Source organism: Ranitomeya imitator, chromosome 8 (assembly GCF_032444005.1).
Source record: "Ranitomeya imitator isolate aRanImi1 chromosome 8, aRanImi1.pri, whole genome shotgun sequence".
Lineage (NCBI taxonomy): Eukaryota > Metazoa > Chordata > Amphibia > Anura > Dendrobatidae > Ranitomeya > Ranitomeya imitator.
In genome coordinates this window covers 164,472,037-164,496,115 of record NC_091289.1, presented here as the reverse complement: position 1 = coordinate 164,496,115, position 24,079 = coordinate 164,472,037, and the positions used below count along the sequence as shown (strand labels likewise).

At 39.8% G+C, this 24,079-nt stretch overlaps 1 protein-coding gene across 1 annotated transcript in view; it reads right to left on the bottom strand.

Annotated features, from left to right (window-relative positions):
* LOC138648212 (uncharacterized) overlaps nucleotides 1-24,079 on the bottom strand; it is a 100,594-nt gene that overhangs the window by 7,784 nt on the left and 68,731 nt on the right. The window contains exons 16-41 of the mRNA XM_069737735.1: nucleotides 17,222-17,288; nucleotides 16,763-17,096; nucleotides 14,896-14,947; nucleotides 14,726-14,792; nucleotides 14,379-14,601; nucleotides 13,831-13,882; nucleotides 13,627-13,693; nucleotides 13,160-13,493; nucleotides 6,640-6,691; nucleotides 6,470-6,536; nucleotides 6,120-6,342; nucleotides 5,573-5,624; nucleotides 5,369-5,435; nucleotides 4,900-5,233; nucleotides 4,119-4,170; nucleotides 3,949-4,015; nucleotides 3,599-3,821; nucleotides 3,051-3,102; nucleotides 2,847-2,913; nucleotides 2,380-2,713; nucleotides 1,791-1,842; nucleotides 1,621-1,687; nucleotides 1,274-1,496; nucleotides 727-778; nucleotides 523-589; nucleotides 56-389 (exon numbers count right to left, since the gene is read on the bottom strand). Of these exons, the coding sequence (XP_069593836.1) occupies nucleotides 56-389; nucleotides 523-589; nucleotides 727-778; nucleotides 1,274-1,496; nucleotides 1,621-1,687; nucleotides 1,791-1,842; nucleotides 2,380-2,713; nucleotides 2,847-2,913; nucleotides 3,051-3,102; nucleotides 3,599-3,821; nucleotides 3,949-4,015; nucleotides 4,119-4,170; nucleotides 4,900-5,233; nucleotides 5,369-5,435; nucleotides 5,573-5,624; nucleotides 6,120-6,342; nucleotides 6,470-6,536; nucleotides 6,640-6,691; nucleotides 13,160-13,493; nucleotides 13,627-13,693; nucleotides 13,831-13,882; nucleotides 14,379-14,601; nucleotides 14,726-14,792; nucleotides 14,896-14,947; nucleotides 16,763-17,096; nucleotides 17,222-17,288 (3,581 nt within the window). The remainder of the gene's footprint in view (nucleotides 1-55; nucleotides 390-522; nucleotides 590-726; nucleotides 779-1,273; nucleotides 1,497-1,620; nucleotides 1,688-1,790; nucleotides 1,843-2,379; nucleotides 2,714-2,846; nucleotides 2,914-3,050; nucleotides 3,103-3,598; nucleotides 3,822-3,948; nucleotides 4,016-4,118; nucleotides 4,171-4,899; nucleotides 5,234-5,368; nucleotides 5,436-5,572; nucleotides 5,625-6,119; nucleotides 6,343-6,469; nucleotides 6,537-6,639; nucleotides 6,692-13,159; nucleotides 13,494-13,626; nucleotides 13,694-13,830; nucleotides 13,883-14,378; nucleotides 14,602-14,725; nucleotides 14,793-14,895; nucleotides 14,948-16,762; nucleotides 17,097-17,221; nucleotides 17,289-24,079) is intronic.

Here is a 24,079-nt window from a genome sequence, read left to right as displayed (position 1 = left end):
TATTTTGTTTTGACTACCAGTATGCATTTTAATATACTTTATGAAAAAATGTTACCTATCGGTTTCTTAGTTTTCTTTCCACCTGATTCAGTATTTACTTCTGTTCCTTTAGGATGGAAAGGGTCTGTTTGTTTGGAGGGTTCCAAAGCTTCAAATGTTGATGTGTGATCAGTAAGCTCTGGTTTCTTCACAGTTTCCCATCCAGAAGGTTTACTTTTTGGCTTATAGACTCTAAATGATTCTTTAGAAGAGCCGTATTTATTGGACTTCACTCCATTCCTTGTGCTTTCGTCATAACTAGGTAGCCCTTTAACCTTTTCAATAAATATTTTTCCTCCTTTGTTGTCTATTACTCCATCATGAAGAGCTGCTCTGCACATGGAGGAAACCTACGGAAAAAGGTAGATATCTAATAATACAACTTTTCTTACATTTTTATTTCTTTATTTCTCTATTTTTTTTTTCCACAGTCACAGCTACATTTTCAATGTACTTACGCTCTTATTTAACATTTCAACTTACTGATGCGTAGGTTCCAGATCCATAAACTGGAGATTTGTCTTTCATACAATCAGATGGACAGTCCATTCTAAGCAAATGAAACCCAGAAAGTTAAAATTTTCTTTTGGATAAGTCATTATTTTGTGAGAAGACTTTGACAATTGATTTAATGAAACGATAGAGCTAATGTAGGAAAATGGAATGAAAACAGAAAACAATGCTTACTCTGCCGAACGATCTTTAACTTGTAGTGCAGTTAATGAACAAGATGATTTTCCTAAAATGGAAATTACATATCGGGTAATAGAATGAAAATAACTTTTGACTAAGTTGGTATATAAAATAGCATGCTGACACACAGCTGAATCTGAGTTTGGAAAGGAAAACTAAACTACAGAATTTGGTAAGAAATGTGCATAAATTCTAACAGTATCTATAAAAAGCGATATCAACTCTTAGTGTTCCGTCAATCATCACTTTGGAGAAGTTGTCTAAAAATTGAACAGAAACTCGGTTGCAAGACATAATAATTATATAAACCCATATTGCTTTGCCAACCTGCAGTGGAGAATGAGAACTATTTTGTCTAGTAACTATATAGTATAGTTACTGCTGCTAAATTTTTATCTTAAATGAACTTGTGTATTTGTTTTTTCATATGAACCGATTTAGTTTTAAACCCTTTGTGGCTTCTAAGCAATTTGTAACATAAGCACATTGTTCTTGATATAAAACTCTTGCATGCTATGGAAAAATAGTAGACATGAATCACCTGCTGGTAATCTAAATGGTTCCCGATCTGGCTCCTCTGGTTCTTCAATTGACAATCTAACTTTAAAGGACCAAGGAGAAGCGCCAAATGATTTTGATGTAATTCCATTCCTGGTTGATTGTTCATAACTCTTTTGACCTGGGATTCTTTCCACTATTATGACTTTACTATCTTCTGGACTCAATATTCCCCAATGTATTGCTGCTTGACATATTGAAGATTCCTAAAGCGAAAAGAAAGATAAATAAATGGGTATTTTTTACTATTGCTTTTAATACCATAGAACTTTAACATGGCAAACACAAGTTCACAGAGGATTATATTTTTCAGTTTTAGAAGCAACTTACATAGTTGTAGAAACCTGTACCCCACACATTGTTTGGATGTTTATGGCAGCCAGATGGGCACAGTACTCTAGAAAAAGGGTGCATACACATGTAAGAAGAATGCAAACAAAAGAAGAGGTACAAGAAAAAATCTCAAAAGGCAGAGACCCTTAGTTGCTTGTTAAACTTACTCTGCAAGTGGTTCAGCCAACTGTTTGGCAGATGTTGAGCACTGACCATTAACTATTAGGAAACAAGAAAAAAAAATCTTACGAATTTATTTTCAACCTATAGATGAAATGGTGGCTAGCATGTTTCTATTGGTGTATCTATAGTATTATAGGTCCTCACTAAAATAAATGGATGCTTTAATTAAATAGATGCTTTAATCATTCAGTCTATTCGATATCTTGCTAGATGATGAAATGGATCAAAACATATTTTAATCTAATCACAGTGATCTCAGGTTGTTCATTATATTACATGTTACTAAAATGTTAAACGTGTGCTGCAGTATTATATCCTGCATTTCATGAGAAAGCAAATAATTACATACTGTAAAATTAAAGAATATATTAAAATATGTCATTGTGTGAGTATACTGGGTGCAGCAATGAATTTGAGTGGCTGGTGTCCTATAAATGCTTCTACAATCTCTGTATCCACTGCCTTTTTGCTTTAATTTAGGAATAAGTGTATTTTTTCACTTCCTACTATCACAGAAGTATTTTGTTTTGACTATCAGTATGCATTTTAATATACTTTATGAAAAAATGTTACCTATCGGTTTCTTAGTTTTCTTTCCACCTGATTCAGTATTTACTTCTGTTCCTTTAGGATGGAAAGGGTCTGTTTGTTTGGAGGGTTCCAAAGCTTCAAATGTTGATGTGTGATCAGTAAGCTCTGGTTTCTTCACAGTTTCCCATCCAGAAGGTTTACTCTTTGGCTTATAGACTCTAAATGATTCTTTAGAAGAGCCGTATTTATTGGACTTCACTCCATTCCTTGTGCTTTCTTCATAACTAGGTAGCCCTTTAACCTTTTCAATAAATATTTTTCCTCCTTTCTTGTCTATTACTCCATTATGAAGAGCTGCTCTGCACATGGAGGAAACCTACAGAAAAAGGTAGATATCTAATAATACAACTTTTCTTACATTTTTATTTCTTTATTTCTCTATTTTTTTTTTCCACAGTCACAGCTACATTTTCAATGTACTTACGCTCTTATTTAACATTTCAACTTACTGATGCGTAGGTTCCAGATCCATAAACTGGAGATTTGTCTTTCATACAATCAGATGGACAGTCCATTCTAAGCAAATGAAACCCAGAAAATTAAAATTGTCTATTGGATAAGTAATTATTTTTTGAGAAGACTTTGCCAATTGATTTAATGAAACGATAGAGCTAATGTAGGAAAATGGAATGAAAACAGAAAACAATGCTTACTCTGCCGAACGATCTTTAACTTCCAGTGCAGTTAATGAACAAGATGATTTTCCTAAAATGGAAATTACATATCGGGTAATAGAATGAAAATAACTTTTTACTAAGTTGGTATATAAAATAGCATGCTGACACACAGCTGAATCTGAGTTTGGAAAGGAAAACTAAACTACAGAATTTGGTAAGAAATGTGCATAAATTCTAACAGTATCTATAAAAAGCGATATCAACTCTTAGTGTTCCGTCAATCATCACTTTGGAGAAGTTGTCTAAAAATTGAACAGAAACTCGGTTGCAAGACATAATAATTATATAAACCCATACTGCTTTTGCCAACCTGCAGTGGAGAATGAGAACTATTTTGTCTAGTAATTATATAGTATAGTTACTGCTGCAAAATGTTTATCTTAAATGAACTTGTGTATTTGTTTTTTCATATGGACCGATTTAGTTTTAAACCTTTTGTGGTTTCTAAGCAATTTGTAACATAAGCATATTGTTCTTGATATAAAACTCTTGCATGCTATGGAAAAATAGTAGACATGAATCACCTGCTGGTAATCTAAATGGTTCCCGATCTGGCTCCTCTGGTTCTTCAATTGACAATCTAACTTTAAAGGACCAAGGAGAAGCGCCAAATGATTTTGATGTAATTCCATTCCTGGTTGATTGTTCATAACTCTTTTGACCTGGGATTCTTTCCACTATTATGACTTTACTATCTTCTGGACTCAATATTCCCCAATGTATTGCTGCTTGACATATTGAAGATTCCTAAAGCAAAAAGAAAGATAAATAAATGAGTATTTTGTTACTATTGCTTTTAATACCATAGAACTTTAACATATGGCAAACACACATTCACAGAGGATTATATTTTTCAGTTTTAGAGGCAACTTACATAGTTGTAGAAACCTGTACCCCACACATTGTTTGGATGTTTATGGCAGCCAGATGGGCACAGTACTCTAGAAAAAGGGTGCATATACATGTGAGAAGAATTCAGACAAAAGAAGAGATACAAGAAAAAATCTCAAAAGGCAAAGACCCTTAGCTGCTTGTTAAACTTACTCTGCAAGTGGTTCAGCCAACTGTTTGGCAGATGTTGAGCACTGACCATTAACTATTAGGAAAAAAGAAAAAAAATCTTACGAATTTATTTTTTCAAACTATAGATGAAATGGTGGCTAGCATGTTTCTATTGGTGTATGTATAGTATTATAGGTCCTCACTAACATAAATGGATGCTTTAATTAACTAGATGCTTTAATCATTCAGTCTATTCAATATCTTGCTAGATGATGAAATGGATCAAAACGTATTTTAATCTAATCACAGTGATCTCAGGTTGTTCATTATATTACATGTTACTAAAATGTTACACGTGTGCTGCAGTATTATATCCTGCATTTCATGAGAAAGCAAATAATTGCATACTGTAAAATTAAAGAATATATTAAAATATGTCATTGTGTGAGTATACTGGGAGCAGCAATGAATTTGAGTGGCTGGTGTCCTATAAATCAGAGGTGTCAAACTGCATTCCTCGAGGGCCGCAAACAGGTCATGTTTTCAGGATTTCCTTGTATTTCACAAGGTGCTGGAATCATTCTGTGCAGGTGATTAAATTATCACCTGTGCAATACAAGGAAATCCTGAAAACATGACCTGTTTGCGCCCCTCGAGGAATGCAGTTTGACACCTCTGCTATAAATGTTTCTACAATCTCTGTAGCCACTGCCTTTTTGCTTTAATTTAGGAATAAGTGTATTTTTTCACTTCCTACTTTCACAGAACTATTTTGTTTTGACTACCAGTATGCATTTTAATAAACTTGATGAAAAAATTTTACCTATCGGTTTCTTAGTTTTCTTTCCACCTGATTCAGTATTTACTTCTGTTCCTTTAGGATGGAAAGGGTCTGTTTGTTTGGAGGGTTCCAAAGCTTCAAATGTTGATGTGTGATCAGTAAGCTCTGGTTTCTTCACAGTTTCCCATCCAGAAGGTTTACTCTTTGGCTTATAGACTCTAAATGATTCTTTAGAAGAGCCGTATTTATTGGACTTCACTCCATTCCTTGTGCTTTCTTCATAACTAGATAGCCCTTTAACCTTTTCAATAAATATTTTTCCTCCTTTGTTGTCTATTACTCCATCATGAAGAGCTGCTTTGCACATGGAGGAAACCTACGGAAAAAGGTAGATATCTAATAATACAACTTTTCTTACATTTTTATTTCTTTATTTCTCTAGTTTTTTTTTTGCCACAGTCACAGCTACATTTTCAATGTACTTACGCTTTTATTTAACATTTCAACTTACTGATGCGTAGGTTCCAGATCCATAAACTGGAGATTTGTCTTTCATACAATCAGATGGACAGTCCATTCTAACCAAATGAAACCCAGAAAATTAAAATTTTCTTTTGGATAAGTAATTACTTTTTGAGAAGACTTTGCCAATTGATTTAATGAAACGATAGAGCTAATGTAGGAAAATGGAATGAAAACAGAAAACAATGCTTACTCTGCAGAACGATCTTTAACTTGCAGTGCAGTTAATGAACAAGATGATTTTCCTAAAATGGAAATTACATATCGGGTAATAGAATGAAAATAACTTTTGAATAAGTTGGTATATAAAATAGCATGCTGACACACAGCTGAATCTGAGTTTGGAAAGGAAACTAAACTACAGAATTTGGTAAGATATGTGCATAAATTCTAACAGTATCTATAAAAAGTGATATCAACTCTTAGTGTTCCGTAAATCATCACTTTGGAGAAGTTGTCTAAAAATTGAAAAGAAACTCGGTTGCAAGACATAATAATTATATAAACCCATACTGCTTTTGCCAACCTGCAGTGGAGAATGAGAACTATTTTGTCTAGTAATTATATAGTATAGTTACTGCTGCAAAATTTTTATCTTAAATGAACTTGTGTATTTGTTTTTTCATATGGACCAATTTAGTTTTAAACCTTTTGTGGTTTCTAAGCAATTTGTAACATAAGCACATTGTTCTTGATATAAAACTTTTGCATGCTATGGAAAAATAGTAGACATGAATCACCTGCTGGTAATCTAAATGGTTCCCGATCTGGCTCCTCTGGTTCTTCAATTGACATTCTAACTTTAAAGGACCAAGGAGAAGCGCCAAATGATTTTGATGTAATTCCATTCCTGGTTGATTGTTCATAACTCTTTTGACCTGGGATTCTTTCCACTATTATGACTTTACTATCTTCTGGACTCAATATTCCCCAATGTATTGCTGCTTGACATATTGAAGATTCCTAAAGCGAAAAGAAAGATAAATAAATGAGTATTTTGTTACTATTGCTTTTAATACCATAGAACTTTAACATATGGCAAACACATATTCACAAAGGATTATATTTTTCAGTTTTAGAGGCAACTTACATAGTTGTAGAAACCTGTACCCCACACATTGTTTGGATGTTTATGGCAGCCAGATGGGCACAGTACTCTAGAAAAAGGGTGCATATACATGTAAGGAGAATGCAGACAAAAGAAGAGGTACAAGAAAAAATCTCAAAAGGCAAAGACCCTTAGCTGCTTGTTAAACTTACTCTGCAAGTGGTTCAGCCAACTGTTTGGCAGATGTTGAGCACTGACCATTAACTATTAGGAAAAAAGAAAAAAAATCTTACGAATTTATTTTTTCAAACTATAGATGAAATGGTGGCTAGCATGATTCTATTGATGTATGTATAGTATTATAGGTCCTCACTAACATAAATGGATGCTTTAATTAACTAGATGCTTTAATCATTCAGTCTATTCAATATCTTGCTAGATGATGAAATGGATCAAAACGTATTATAATCTAATCACAGTGATCTCTGTTGTGAATTCTGTGATCAAGCTCCCTCCTGTGGTCACGAGTGGTACTGCGGCTTCTGAGTTTCCTTCCTCAGGTGATGAGGTTAAGTCGTTAGGTGCTGCTCTATTTAACTCCACCTAGTGCTTTGATCCTGGCCTCCCGTCAATGTTCTAGTATTGGTCTTGCTTCCTCCTGGATCGTTCCTGTGGCCTGTCTGCTCAGCATAAGCTAAGTTCTGCTTGTGTTACTTTTGTTGCTATATTTTCTGTCCAGCTTGCTTTCTTGGTTCTGCTTGCTTGCTGGAAGCTCTGAGACGCAGAGGGAGCACCTCCGTACCGTTAGTCGGTGCGGAGGGTCTTTTTGCCCCTCTGCGTGGTTGTTTGTAGGTTTTTGTGTTGACCGCAAAGCTATCTTTCCTATCCTCGGTCTATTCAGTAAGTCGGACCTCACTTTGCTAAATCTATTTCATCTCTGAGTTTGTATTTTCATCTTAACTCACAGTCATTATATGTGGGGGGCTGCCTTTTCCTTTGGGGAATTTCTCTGAGGCAAGGTAGGCTTATTTTTCTATCTTCAGGACTAGCTAGTTTCTCAGGCTGTGCCGAGTTGCATAGGGAGCGTTAGGCGCAATCCACGGCTACCTCTAGTGTGGTTTGATAGGTTTAGGGATTGCGGTCAGCAGAGTTTCCACGTCTCAGAGCTCGTCCTATGTTTTGTGGTTTTTGTCAGGTCACTTGTCTGCTCTGAACTTCAAGGTCCATTGTGGTTCTGAATTACCTATTCATAACAGTACTGGAGGCCCAAAGTACTATGCTTCTCAATAGAGGGAAAAAAGAAGTTCTGAGACCATTTTTTTTCTTTGCACTGTGTTTTGCCTTTTTTTTCCCCTAGACATTTGGGTGGTTCAGGACACAGGTGTGGTGATGGACATTAAAGGTCTGTCTTCATGTGTGGATCTTCTCACTGCAAGAGTACAAAATATTCAAGACTTTGTGGCTCAGAATTCTATGTTAGAACCAAGAATTCCTATTCCTGATTTGTTTTCTGGAGATAGAGCTAAATTTCTGAGTTTCAAAAATAATTGCAAACTGTTTCTGGCGTTGAAACCTCGCTCCTCTGGTGACCCAGTTCAACAAGTTAAGATTATTATTTCTTTATTACGTGGCGACCCTCAAGACTGGGCATTTTCCCTTGCGCCAGGAGATCCTGCATTATGTAATATTGATGCGTTTTTTCTGGCGCTCGGATTACTGTACGATGAACCTAATTCTGTGGATCAGGCAGAGAAAAATTTGCTGGCTCTGTGTCAGGGTCAGGATGAGATAGAGATTTATTGTCAGAAGTTTAGAAAGTGGTCTGCGCTCACTCAATGGAATGAATGTGCTTTGGCAGCAATCTTCAGAAAGGGTCTCTCTGAAGCCCTTAAGGATGTCATGGTGGGATTTCCTATGCCTGCTGGTCTGAATGAGTCTATGTCTTTGGCCATTCAGATCGGTCGACGCTTGCGTGAGCGTTAATCTGTGCACCATTTGGCGGTATTATCTGAGCATAAACCTGAGCCTATGCAGTGCGATAGGACTTTGACCAGAGCTGAAAGGCAGGAACACAGACGTCAGAATGGGCTGTGTTTCTACTGTGGTGATTCCACTCATGCTATCTCCGATTGTCCTAAGCACACTAAGCGGTTCGCTAAGTCTGCCACCATTGGTACGGTACAGTCGAAATTTCTTTTGTCCGTTACTTTGATCTGCTCTTTGTCTTCCTATTCTGTCATGGCATTTGTGGATTCAGGCGCTGCCCTGAATTTGATGGACTTAGAGTTTGCTAGGCGCTGTGGGTTTGTCTTGGAGCCCTTGCAGTGTCTTATTCCATTGAGAGGAATTGATGCTACGCCTTTGGCCAAGAATAAGCCTCAGTATTGGACCCAGCTGACCATGTGCATGGCTCCTGCGCACCAGGAGGATATTCGCTTTCTGGTGTTGCAAAATCTGCATGATGTGGTCGTGTTGGGGTTGCCATGACTACAAGTCCATAACCCAGTATTAGATTGGAAATCAATGTCTGTGTCCAGCTGGGGTTGTCAGGGGGTACATGGTGATGTTCCATTTATGTCTATCTCATCATCCACCCCTTCTGAGGTCCCAGAGTTCTTGTCTGATTACCGGGATGTATTCGATGAGCCCAAGTCCAATGCCCTACCTCCGCATAGGGATTGTGATTGTGCTATCGAGTTGATTCCTGGTAGTAAGTTTCCTAAGGGTCGACTGTTTAATTTATCTGTACCTGAGCACGCTGCTATGCGGAGTTACGTAAAAGAATCCTTGGAGAAGGGTCATATTCGGCCGTCGTCATCGCCATTGGGAGCAGGGTTCTTTTTTGTGGCCAAGAAGGATGGTTCGCTGAGACCTTGTATTGATTACCGCCTTCTAAATAAAATCACGGTCAAATTTCAGTACCCCTTGCCGCTGCTATCTGATTTGTTTGCTCGGATTAAGGGGGCTAGTTGGTTCACCAAGATAGATCTTCGTGGTGCATATAATCTTGTGCGTATTAAACGGGGCGATGAATGGAAAACTGCATTTAATACACCCGAGGGCCATTTTGAGTACCTAGTTATGCCATTCGGACTTGCCAATGCTCCATCAGTATTTCAGTCCTTTATGCATGACATCTTCCGAGAGTACCTGGATAAATTCCTGATTGTATACTTAGATGATATTTTGGTCTTCTCGGATGATTGGGAGTCTCATGTGAGGCAGGTCAGAATGGTGTTCCAGGTCCTGCGTGCTAATTCTTTGTTTGTGAAGGGATCAAAGTGTCTCTTTGGTGTTCAGAAGGTTTCATTTTTGGGGTTCATTTTTTCCCCTTCTACCATCGAGATGGATCCTGTTAAGGTCCAGGCCATTTATGATTGGACTCAGCCGACATCTCTGAAGAGTCTGCAAAAGTTCCTTGGCTTTGCTAATTTTTATCGTCGCTTCATCTGTAATTTTTCTAGTATTGCTAAACCATTGACCGATTTGACCAAGAAGGGTGCTGATGTGGTCAATTGGTCTTCTGCTGCTGTGGAAGCTTTTCAAGAGTTAAAGAGTTGTTTTTCTTCTGCCCCTGTGTTGTGTCAACCAGATGTTTTGCTTCCGTTCCAGGTTGAGGTTGATGCTTCTGAAATTGGAGCGGGGGCTGTTGTGTCGCAAAGAGGTGCTGATTGCTCGGTGATGAAGCCATGCGCCTTCTTTTCCAGGAAGTTTTCGCCTGCTGAGCGTAATTATGATGTTGGCAATCGAGAGTTGCTGGCCATGAAGTGGGCATTCGAGGAGTGGCGTCATTGGCTTGAAGGAGCTAAGCATCGCGTGGTGGTCTTGACTGATCACAAGAACTTGACTTATCTCGAGTCTGCCAAACGGTTGAATCCTAGACAGGCTCGTTGGTCGCTGTTTTTCTCCCATTTTGACTTTGTGGTTTCGTACCTTCCGGGCTCTAAAAATGTGAAGGCGGATGCCCTGTCTCGGAGTTCTGTGCCCGACTCTCCGGGTTTGCCTGAGCTGGCGGGTATTCTCAAAGAGGGAGTAATTGTGTCTGCCATCTCCCCTGATTTGCGGCGGGTGCTGCAAAAATTTCAGGCTAATAAACCTGATCGTTGCCCAGCAGAGAAACTGTTTGTCCCTGATAGGTGGACGAATAAAGTTATCTCTGAGGTTCATTGTTCGGTGTTGGCTGGTCATCCTGGAATCTTTGGTACCAGAGATTTGGTGGCTAGATCCTTTTGGTGGCCGTCTCTGTCGCGGGATGTGCGTTCTTTTGTGCAGTCCTGTGGGATTTGTGCTCGAGCTAAGCCCTGCTGCTCTCGTGCCAGTGGGTTGCTTTTGCCCTTGCCGATCCCGAAGAGGCCTTGGACACATATCTCTATGGATTTTATTTCGGATCTCCCCGTCTCTCAAAAAATGTCGGTCATTTGGGTAGTTTGTGATCGCTTCTCTAAGATGATCCATTTGGTACCCTTGTCTAAATTACCTTCCTCCTCTGATTTGGTGCCATTGTTCTTCCAGCATGTGGTTCGTTTGCATGGCATTCCAGAGAACATCGTTTCTGACAGAGGTTCCCAGTTTGTTTCGAGGTTTTGGCGAGCCTTTTGTGCTAGGATGGGCATTGATTTGTCTTTTTCCTCGGCTTTCCATCCTCAGACAAATGGCCAGACTGAACGAACCAATAAGACCTTGGAAACATATCTGAGATGTTTTGTTTCTGCTGATCAGGATGATTGGGTGTCCTTTTTGCCGTTTCCTGAGTTCGCTCTTAATAATCGGGCCAGCTCGGCTACCTTGGTTTCACCATTTTTCTGCAATTCTGGGTTCAATCCTCGTTTCTCTTCAGGGCAGGTTGAGTCTTCGGACTGTCCTGGTGTGGATACTGTGGTGGACAGGTTGCAGCGGATTTGGACTCATGTAGTGGACAATTTGACCTTGTCCCAGGAGAAGGCTCAACGTTTCGCTAATCGCAGACGCTGTGTGGGTCCCCGACTTCGTGTTGGGGATTTGGTTTGGTTGTCATCTCGTTATATTCCTATGAAGGTTTCCTCTCCTAAGTTTAAGCCTCGTTTCATTGGCCCGTATAGGATTTCTGAGGTTCTTAATCCTGTGTCTTTTCGTTTGACCCTTCCAGATTCTTTTGCCATCCATAACGTATTCCATAGGTCATTGTTGCGGAGATACGTGGCGCCTGTGGTTCCATCTGTTGATCCTCCTGCCCCGGTTTTGGTGGAGGGGGAGTTGGAGTATATAGTGGAGAAGATTTTGGATTCTCGTGTTTCGAGACGGAAACTCCAGTATCTGGTTAAGTGGAAGGGTTATGGTCAGGAAGATAATTCCTGGGTCTTTGCCTCTGATGTCCATGCTGCCGATCTTGTTCGTGCCTTTCATATGGCTCATCCTGGTCGGCCTGGGGGCTCTGGTGAGGGTTCGGTGACCCCTCCTCAAGGGGGGGGTACTGTTGTGAATTCTGTGATCAAGCTCCCTCCTGTGGTCACGAGTGGTACTGCGGCTTCTGAGTTTCCTTCCTCAGGTGATGAGGTTAAGTTGTTAGGTGCTGCTCTATTTAACTCCACCTACTGCTTTGATCCTGGCCTCCCGTCAATGTTCTAGTATTGGTCTTGCTTCCTCCTGGATCGTTCCTGTGGCCTGTCTGCTCAGCATAAGCTAAGTTCTGCCTGTGTTACTTTTGTTGCTATATTTTCTGTCCAGCTTGCTTTTTTGGTTCTGCTTGCTTGCTGGAAGCTCTGAGACGCAGAGGGAGCACCTCCGTACCGTTAGTCGGTACGGAGGGTCTTTTTGCCCCTCTGCGTGGTTGTTTGTAGGTTTTTGTGTTGACCGCAAAGCTATCTTTCCTATCCTCGGTCTATTCAGTAAGTCGGGCCTCACTTTGCTAAATCTATTTCATCTCTGAGTTTGAATTTTCATCTTAACTCACAGTCATTATATGTGGGGGGCTGCCTTTTCCTTTGGGGAATTTTTCTGAGGCAAGGTAGGCTTATTTTTCTATCTTCAGGACTAGCTAGTTTCTCAGGCTGTGCCGAGTTGCATAGGGAGCGTTAGGCGCAATCCACGGCTACCTCTAGTGTGGTTTGATAGGTTTAGGGATTGCGGTCAGCAGAGTTTCCACGTCTCAGAGCTCGTCCTATGTTTTCTGGTTTTTGTCAGGTCACTTGTGTGCTCTGAACTTCAAGGTCCATTGTGGTTCTGAATTACCTATTCATAACAGATCTCAGGTTGTTCATTATATTACATGTTACTAAAATGTTACACGTGTGCTGCAGTATTATATCCTGCATTTCATGAGAAAGTAAATAATTGCATACTGTAAAATTAAAGAATATATTAAAATATGTCATTGTGTGAGTATACTGGGAGCAGCAATGAATTTGAGTGGCTGGTGTCCTATAAATCAGAGATGTCAAACTGCATTCCTCGAGGGCCGCAAACAGGTCATGTTTTCAGGATTTCCTTGTATTGCACAAGGTGCTGGAATCATTCTGTGCAGGTGATTAAATGATCACCTGTGCAATACAAGGAAATCCTGAAAACATGACCTGTTTGCGCCCCTCGAGGAATTCAGTTTGACACCTCTGCTATAAATGTTTCTACAATCTCTGTAGCCACTGCCTTTTTGCTTTAATTTAGGAATAAGTGCATTTTTTCACTTCCTACTATCACAGAACTATTTTGTTTTGACTACCAGTATGCATTTTAATAAACTTGATGAAAAAATTTTACCTATCGGTTTCTTAGTTTTCTTTCCACCTGATTCAGTATTTACTTCTGTTCCCTTAGGATGGAAAGGGTCTGTTTGTATGGAGGGTTCCAAAGCTTCAAATGTTGATGTGTGATCAGTAAGTTCTGGTTTCTTTACAGTTTCCCATCCAGAAGGTTTACTCTTTGGCTTATAGACTCTAAATGATTCTTTAGAAGAGCCGTATTTATTGGACTTCACTCCATTCCTTGTGCTTTCTTCATACCTAGGTAGCCCTTTAACCTTTTCAATAAATATTTTTCCTCCTTTGTGGTTTATTACTCCATCATGAAGAGCTGCTCTGCACATGGAGGAAACCTACAGACAAAGGTAGATATCTAATAATACAACTTTTCTTACATTTTTATTTCTTTATTTCTCTAGTTTTTTTTGCCACAGTCACAGCTACATTTTCAATGTACTTACGCTCTTATTTAACATTTCAACTTACTGATGCGTAGGTTCCAGATCCATAAACTGGAGATTTGTCTTTCATACAATCAGATGGACAGTCCATTCTAAGCAAATGAAACCCAGAAAATTAAAATTTTCTTTTGGATAAGTAATTATTTTTTGAGAAGACTTTGCCAATTGATTTAATGAAACGATACAGCTAATGTAGGAAAATGGAATGAAAACAGAAAACAATGCTTACTCTGCAGAACGATCTTTAACTTGTAGTGCAGTTAATGAACAAGATGATTTTCCTAAAATGGAAATTACATATCGGGTAATAGAATGAAAATAACTTTTGAATAAGTTGGTATATAAAAGAGCATGCTGACACACAGCTGAATCTGAGTTTGGAAAGGAAAACTAAACTACAGAATTTGGTAAGAAATGTGCATAAATTCTAACAGTATCTATAAAAAGTGATATCAACTCTTAGTGTTCTGTAAATCATCACTTTGGAGAAGTTGTCTAAAAATTGAAAAGAAACTCAGTTGCAAGACATAATAATTATATAAACCCATACTGCTTTTGCCAACCTGCAGTGGAGAATGAGAACTATTTTGTCTAGTAACTATATAGTATAAATACTGCTGCAAAATTTTTATCTTAAATGAACTTGTGTATTTGTTTTTTCATATGGACCGATTTAGTTTTAAACCTTTTGTGGTTTCTAAGCAATTTGTAACATAAGCACATTGTTCTTGATATAAAACTCTTGCATGCTATGGAAAAATAGTAGACATGAATCACCTGCTGGTAATCTAAATGGTTCCCGATCTGGCTCCTCTGGTTCTTCAATTGACAATCTAACTTTAAAGGACCAAGGAGAAGCGCCAAATGATTTTGATGTAATTCCATTCCTGGTTGATTGTTCATAACTCTTTTGACCTGGGATTCTTTCCACTATTATGACTTTACTATCTTCTGGACTCAATATTCCCCAATGTATTGCTGCTTGACATATTGAAGATTCCTAAAGCGAAAAGAAAGATAAATAAATGAGTATTTTTTACTATTGCTTTTAATACCATAGAACTTTAACATGGCAAACACAAGTTCACAGAGGATTATATTTTTCAGTTTTAGAGGCAACTTACATAGTTGTAGAAACCTGTACCCCACACATTGTTTGGATGTTTATGGCAGCCAGATGGGCACAGTACTCTAGAAAATGGGTGCATACACATGTAAGAAGAATGCAGACAAAAGAAGAGGTACAAGAAAAAATCTCAAAAGGCAAAGACCCTTAGCTGCTTGTTAAACTTACTCTGCAAGTGGTTCAGCCAACTGTTTGGCAGATGTTGAGCACTGACCATTAACTATTAGGAAAAAAGAAAAAAAATCTTACGAATTTATTTTTTCAAACTATAGATGAAATGGTGGCTAGCATGTTTCTATTGGTGTATGTATAGTATTATAGGTCCTCACTAACATAAATGGATGCTTTAATTAACAAGATGCTTTAATCATTCAGTCTATTCAATATCTTGCTAGATGATGAAATGGATCAAAATATATTTTCACCTCTTTCTGACTTTGGACAGGATAGTACGTCCGAGGTCAGAGACCGCGCTTTGATGCAGGGCTCCGGCGCTGAGCCTGCATCAAAGCCGGGAAATGTCAGCTGTTTTGAACAGCTGACATGTGCCCGCAATAGTGGCGGGTGAAATCGCGATTCGCCCGTCGCTATTAACTAGTTAAATGCCGCTGTTAAATGCTGACAGCGGCATTTAACCGGCGCTTCTGGCCGGGCGGCCGGAAATGACCCCTGTCGCTGACCCCTGTCACATGATCGGGGGTCAGCGATGCTTCTGCATAGTAACCATAGAGGTCCTTGAGACCTCTATCTTTACTGATGCCGGCCTGCTGTGAGCGCCACCCTGTGGTCAGCGCTCATAACACACCTGCATTTCTGCTGCATAGCAGCGATCTGATTATTGCTATGTAGCAGAGCCGATCGCGTTGTGCCAGTTTCTAGCCTTCTATGAAGGCTATTGAAGCATGGCAAACGTAAAAAAAAGTAAAAAAAATGAGAAAAAAAATAAAAAATAAAAGTTTAAATCACCCCCCTTTCGCCCCAAAATAAATCAATTAAAAAAAAATCAAACCTACACATATTTGGTATCGCCGCATTCAGAATCGCCCGATCTTTCAATAACAAAAGGATTAACCTTATCGCTAAACGGCCTAGCGAGAAAAAAATTTGAAATGCCAGAATTACGTTTTTTGGTTGCCGCGACATTGCATTAAAATGCAATAATGGGCAATCAAAAGAGCATATCTGCACCAAAATGCTATCATTAAAAACAACAGCTCAGCACGCAAACAATAAGCCCTCAACCGACCCCAGATCACGAAAATGAAACCGCTAAGGGTATCAGAAAAAGGAAGCAATTTTTTAAATTTTTTTTTTTTTTAACAAAGTGTGGAATTTTTTTTCACCACATAGATAAAAGAGAACCTAGCCATGTTTGGTGTCTATGAACTCGTACTGACCTGTAGAATCAAAATGGCAGGTCAGTTTTAGCATTTAGTGAACCTCGTAAAAGAGCTAAGCAAAAAACCAGTGTGGGATTGCACTTTTTTTGCAATTTTACCGCGCTTGGAATTTTTTTCCCATTTTCTAGTACACAACATAGTAAAACCAATGATGTCGTTCAAAAGTACAATTTGTGTCACAAAAAATAAACCCACACATGGCCATATTGATGGAAAAATAAAAATGTTATGGCTCTGGGAAGAAGGGGAGCAAAAAACGAACAAGGAAAAATGGAAAATCCTAAGGTCATGAAGGGGTTAATGTAATCACAGTGATCTCAGGCTGTTCATTATATTACAAGTTGCTAAAATGTTAAACAAGTGCTGCAGTATTATATCCTGCATGTCATGAGAAAGCAAATAATTTCATAATGTAAAATTAAAGAATATATTAAAATATGTCATTGTGTGAGTATACTGGGAGCAGCAATGAATTTGAGTGGCTGGTGTCCTATAGATGCTTATATAATCTCTGTAGCCACTATCTTTTTGCTTTAATTTAGGAATAAGTGTATTTTTTCACTTTCTACTGTCACAGAAGTATTTTGTTTTGACTATCAGTATGCATTTTAATATACTTTATGAAAAAATTTTACCTATCGGTTTCTTAGTTTTCTTTCCACCTGATTCAGTATTTACTTCTGTTCCTTTAGGATGGAAAGGGTCTGTTTGTTTGGAGGGTTCCAAAGCTTCAAATGTTGATGTGTGATCAGTAAGCTCTGGTTTCTTCACAGTTTCCCATCCAGAAAGTTTACTCTTTGGCTTATAGACTCTAAATGATTCTTTAGAAGAGCCGTATTTATTGGACTTCACTCCATTCCTTGTGCTTTCTTCATAACTGGGTAGGCCTTTCCCCTTTTCAATAAATATTTTTCCTCCTTTGTTGTCTATTACTCCATCATGAAGAGCTGCTCTGCACATGGAGGAAACCTACGGACAAAGGTGTATTTTTAATAATACAACTTTTCCGTTCTTTTTTTTCTTTGTTTCTCTTGTTTTATTTATTTTTTGCTAAAAATACAACTGCATTTTTAATGCATTTTTTTTTTACTTACTGCTGCGTAGGTTCCAGATCCATAAACTGGAGCATTTTCTTTGAGACATTCAGGTGGACATCTTACTCTAAAAAAAAGTAAATTAATCTTTATTTTTAAATATTTATTTACATTTTCGTTAAACCATATATCTTCATTAGAGATCAGCGAGTTTTTTGGAATTCCTTCTTGCAAGCTTTATCGATATTTCCACAAAATTCTTTTCACAGTGAATTGTGAATCTCAATATTCTAAAGCCTCTAATTACCCAAAGTCTCCTAAGACTTGTATTGAGCACATTTTGAGCTCTAAGGCTGGCCTCACACTCAGCGTATAAAAATACGGACCGTTATTTACGGCCGTAATATGCAGAAAGGTCCACAAAATAGTGATCTGTATGTCATCCGTAGGCAGGGTGTGTCAGCGTATTTTGCGCATGGCATCCTCCGTATGTAATCCGTATGGCATCCGTACTGCGAGATTTTCTCGCAGGCTTGCAAAACCGACATACGGACATACAACGGATCCATGGGCTCAAATAATCATACAAACATATATACTGTCTATATATATATATATATATATATATATAAATATGTCAGTGAGACACATATATATATATATTAATATATCATACAGCGCTAGATAGATTAAAAGCCGGTAATTCAATTGCTGGCTTTTTCTATCTCCTTCTCAAACCCGACATGATATGAGACATGGTTTACATACAGTAAACCATCTCATATCCCTTTTTTTTGCATATTCCACACTACTAATGTTAGTAGTATGTATGTGCAAAATTTGGGCGCTCTAGCTATTAAATTAAAGGGTTAAATCACGGAAAAAATTGGCATGGGCTCCCGCGCAATTTTCTCCGCCAGAATGGTAAAGCCAGTGACTGAGGGCAGATATGGAGAGGGTCCATGGTTATTGGCCCCCCTGGCTAAAAACATCTGCCCCCAGCCACCTCAGAAAAGGCACATCTGGAAGATGCACCTATTCTGGCACTTGGCCACTCTCTTCCCATTCCCGTGTAGGGGTGGGATATGGGGTAATGAAGGGTTAATGTCACCTTGCTATTGTAATTGCTATTGTATCAATTATGACACCTATCCATTATTAATCCAATAGTATGAAATGGTTAAAAAAACACATACATTATTACAAAGTATTTTAATGAAATAAATACACAGGTTGTTGTAATATTTTATTATACTGGTAATCCACCTGAAGACCCTCGTTCTGTAAAAAAGGAAAAATAAAAAATCAACAATATCCCATACCTTCCGTCATTCTGTCACGTCCCACGATTTAAATCCATCTGAAGGGGTTAACTAATTTTACAAGCAGAAGCGTGCTAATGCAGCCACCCCTGCCTGTAAAACCCCGGGGAATGAATGGAATGTAGGTGAATGACCTGTAGTTACCTCGAGTTGCGGTGATGCGCCCTCTGCTGGATGTCCTCATATGAACCCGAGCCTGGGAACTTTTCAGAATATTTTCCCAGGCTCGAGTTCATATGTGGATATCCAGCAGAGGGCGCATCACCCAACTTGAGGTAAATACAGGTCATTCACCTACATTCCATTCATTCCCCAGGGTTTTACAGGCAGGGGCGGCTGCATTAACAGGCTTCTGCTTGTAAAATTATTTAACCCCTTCAGATGGATTTACATCGTGGGACGTGACAGAACGACGGAAGGTATGGGATATTGTTGATTTTTTATTTTTCCTTTTTTACAGAACGAGGGTCTTCAGGTGATTACCAGTATAATAAAATATTACAACAACCTGTGTATTTATTTCATTAAAATACTTTGTAATAATGTATGTGTTTTTTTAACCACTTCATACTATTGGATTAATAATGGATATGTGTCATAATTGACACCTCTCCATTATTAATCTGGCTTAATGTCACCTTACAATAGCAAGGTGACATTAACCCTTCATTACCCCATATCCCACCGCTACATGGGAATGGGAAGAGAGTGGCCAAGTGCCAGAATAGGTGCATCTTCCAGATGTGCCTTTTCTGGGGTGGCTGGGGGCAGATGTTTTTAGCCAGGGGGGGCCAATAACCATGGACCCTCTCCAGGCTATTAATATCTGCCCTCAGTCACTGGCTTTACCACTCTGGCGGAGAAAATTGCGTGGGAGTCCACGCCAATTTTTTCAGCGATTTAAACCTTTAATTTAATAGCTAGAGCGCCCAAATATTGCACATACACACTACTAACATTAGTAGTGTAGAATATGCAAAAAAAAAGGGATATGAGATGGTTTACTGTATGTAAACTATGTATCATATCATGTCGGGTTTGAGAAGGAGATAGGAAAAGCCGGCAATTGAATTACCGGCTTTTAAGCTATCTAGCGCTGTATGAAATATTAATATATATACAGTTAGGTCCATATATATTTGGACAGAGACAACATTTTTCTAATTTTGGTTATAGACATTACCACAATGAATTTTAAACAAAAGAATTCAGATGCAGTTGAAGTTCATACTTTCAGCTTTCATTTGAGGGTATCCACATTAAAATTGGATGAAGGGTTTAGGAGTTTCAGCTCCTTAACATGTGTTACCCTGTTTTTAAAGGGACAAAAAGTAATTGGACAATTGACTCCAAGGCTATTTCATGGACAGGTGTGGGCAATCCCTTCGTTATGTCATTCTCAATTAAGCAGATAAAAGGCCTGGAGTTGATTTGAGGTGTGGTACTTGCATTTGGAAGGTTTTGCTGTGAAGTAAACATGCAGTCAAAGGAGCTCTCCATGCAGGTGAAACAAGCCATCCTTAAGCTGCGAAAACAGAAAAACCCATCTGAGAAATTGCTACAATATTAGGAGTGGCAAAATCTACAGTTTGGTACATCCTGAGAAAGAAAGAAAGCACTGGTGAACTCATCAATGCAAAAAGACCTGGGCGCCCACGGAAGACAACAGTGGTGGATGATCGCAGAATAATCTCCATGGTGAAGAGAAGCCCCTTCACAACAGCCAACCAAGTGAAGAACACTCTCCAGGAGGTCGGCGTATCAATATCCAAATCTACCATAAAGAGAAGACTGCATGAAAGTAAATACAGAGGGTTCACTGCACGGTGTAAGCCACTCATAAGCATCAAGAATAAAAAGGCTAGACTGGACTTTGCTAAAAAAACATCTAAAAAAGCCAGCACAGTTCTGGAAGAACATTCTTTGGACAGATGAAACCAAGATCAACCTCTACCAGAATGATGGAAAGAGAAAAGTATGGTGAAGGCGTGGTACAGCTCATGATCCAAAGCATACCACATCATCTGTAAAACACGGCAAAGGCAGTGTGATGGCTTGGGCATCCATGACTGCCAGTGGCACTGGGTCACTAGTGTTTATTGATGATGTGACACAGGACAGAAGCAGCCGAATGAATTCTGAGGTCTTCAGAGCCATACTGTGTGCTCACATCCAGCCAAATGAAGCCAAACTGATTGGTCGTTGTTTCATACTCCAGATGGACAATGACCCAAAACATAAAGCCAAAGCAACCCAGGAGTTTATTAAAGCAAAGAAGTGGAATATTCTTGAATGGCCAAGTCAGTCACCTGATCTCAACCTAATTGAACATGCATTTCACTTGTTAACGACTAATCTACAGACAGAAAGGCCCACAAACAAACAGCAACTGAAAACCACCACAGTGAAGGCCTGGCAGAGCATCAAAAAGAAGGAAACACAGCGTCTGGTGATGTCCATGAGTTCAAGACTTCAGGCAGCCATTGCCAACAAAGGGTTTTCAACCAAGTACTAGAAATGAATATTTTATTTAAAATTATTGAATCTGTCCAATTACTTTTGGTCTCTTTAAAAACAGGGTGACACGTGTTAAGGAGCTGAAACTCCTAAACTCGTCATCCAATTTTAATGTGGATACCCTCAAATGAAAGCTGAAAGTCTGAACTTCAACTGCATCTGAATTGTTTTGTTTAAAATTCATTGTGGTAATGTATATAACCAAAATTAGAATAATGTTTTCTCTGTCCAAATATATATGGACCTAACTGTATATATACATATATGTGTCTCACTGACATATATATATATACCCCTATGCTATGTGTAGACATTTATATTAGCTATTCTATTCTAACCTGTCAGTGTGATTTTACTGTACACCGCACTGAATTGCCGGCTTTTCTATAGAACACCGCTGTTCTATAGTCACACTGTTGGTCCGTGTGTAATCCATATTTTTCTCGTCCCCATAGACTTTCATTGGCGTATTTTTTGCGCAATACGGTGACAAACGCAGCATGCTGCGACTTTTTACGGCCGTAGAAGACCGTATAAAACGGATCAGAAAAATACAGCAGATAGGAGCTGGGCCATAGAGAATCATTGTACCGTATGCAATCCGTATTTTCTGCACCTCTCATACGTCCGTAAAACTCGCTAGTGTGAGGCCGTCCTTTGGCTGCAGCATTTGGTCAGTATTTTACATCAGTATTTGTAAGCCAAAACCAGGAGTGCGTGATAAATGCAGAAGTGGTGCATATGTTTCTATTATACTTTTCCTCTAATTCTTCCACTCCTGGTTTTGGCTTACAAATACTGATGTAAAATACTGACCAAATACTGCTAGTGTGACGGCAGCCTTAAGTCACAAACATATCCTTCCAAATATCCTACTTTCCTTAACCTTTCTGTCTAGTGGAAAATGGATGGTATTATTTGTAACCAACACATATTCACATGTCGTGTACGTGTCTAATATTGCAGTTACCTGTGTGAATTTTTTTTTTACACTTTTACTAGGCCCACTCTTTGTTAGGTGTACAGTTGCATTTATATTTTTGTAATGTGAAGATTTTTCGTATTTATTTTTAAACCCTTCCCGACATAGGCAATTTTAGTTTTTGAGTTTTTGTGTTTACATGTCAGTGTTAGGACTGGCGGACCACACCAAATAATATTTAGAGAGGATATGAAGTGCGTTTGCAGTCCGGGGTCCACCGTGCAGAAAGGACACCTGCTGCTCGGTAATGGCAGAATAGATGGTGGTATAATGTAAATGCACATGGGTTAGCTTCACCCGGTATGAAGGAAGTGAGCCCTGTTGCGTCACAGGGCCGCGACACCGCACAGGGAGCGCAAGTAAAGCGTCACAGAACTCTATCCCAAGACACGGGGAAAGAGTTCCTGTAGACCTCTTACGCTTGACACCGTTACTGTGGTGACAGGGGTAGAACTAATCATAATAATTTATTGCATAAGAGTGCGTACAACGCAGCTCTGGCGGATGCCACTAACCACCCTAACCAGGGCCCAGAAAGCGCACTAAGCACATGGCGTCGCACTGGCAGTGACTGCTGAGAGACTCTGAATTGTGTGCTGGATGTGTATGGCGCTAAGTAGCTTCCACCATTCGCGAGCAGGCAACAACACTAGGGATGGGAATGATTCAGAGCTTTCAGCCATCAACAGGCATTCATCTACGCACACACAAGTAAATCAGTTTACACTAGCGCATGGCCGAGCGCCCATGCAAACCTTTTATAGCAGTAGCGCTCCAGGACCTTCCTGATGGTCCAATAGGAGCCGAAACAGGACCTGAGCATGTGACCCCCGACCACTGCTGATCAGTGCTGGCTACAAAGGCAGAGCCAGGAAAGGCAGCAGTAACTATTCGCACAGTATCAGCTTGAGCCAGAAAATAGGAGACCGCAGCGGAAATGGTTTGAGATTCCCCCTGTGCAGTGGCGAGAACTTGATACCTAACATTACCTCCCTCCTCCTTGGGCCTTGTTACGTTCAAAAGCTGCAATGAGCAGCTGAGCCCGAATGTGCTCCACAGGATCCCAGGTTCTGTCCTCTGGGCCGTGACCCTTCCAGTCTACCAGATAAATTTTTTTGCCATGTACTACCTTGCACCCCAATATAGAGCTCACCTCATACTCATCTGTGGACTAACCCGATGTCCCGGCCAATGACTCGGAAAACCGGGACATATGGACGGGCTTTAAGAGGGATACATGAAAAGTGTCTGTGATACCTAGGCGTGGAGGAAGAGCCAAACGGTAGACCACAGGGTTAACCTGTTCCAGAACCTTGAAAAAGCCTATGTAGCGAGGTGCAAACTTAGTGGACTCAACTCACAGCCTGATGTTATGGGCGGAGAGCCACACTAAGTCACCAGGAACCAGGAACAAAGGTCGGAGCGGGGCGTCAGTGTGCATCAGCAGAAACCCTCATTCTCTCCTTGGAGGCCCGGATGGCATCCTGTGTGCGGTCCCAAATGTCGCATGCCTCCACCACCCAGTCTGCCACCCTAGAATCGGTGGATGACACGGGCATGGGCACAGGGACACGTGGATGCTGGCCGTAATTAAGGAGGAATGGGGTCTGCCCGGTGGAGTCTGCTACGGTGTTGTTCAAAGCAAATTCCGCCCATGATAGCAAAGATGCCCAGTCATGCTGCCTGGCGGAGACAAAATGTCACAGGTATGTGACCAGAGTCTAGTTGGCCCTCTCTACCAACCCATTTATCTCGGGATGGTACACAGAAGAGAGATTCAGCTCAATGCTGAGTAAACAACAGAACTCTCTCCAGAATCGAGATGCAAACTGGGGACCCTGGTCACTGACAATTTTGTCAGGCATGCCATGTAGACGGAAAACATGTTTAATGAACAACGCCACTAAGGCCCGTGCAGAAGGTAACGGTGGAAGCAGAACCAAGTGCACCATTTTAGAAAAATGGTCGGTGACTACACAGATAATGGTGCAGCTACGAGACTTGAGTAAGCCCAGCACGAAGTCGATCCTGACCATCTCCCAGGGCCTATCTGCCACCGGCAGGGGGTAAAGTAGCCTAGCAGGCCATTGCCAAAGA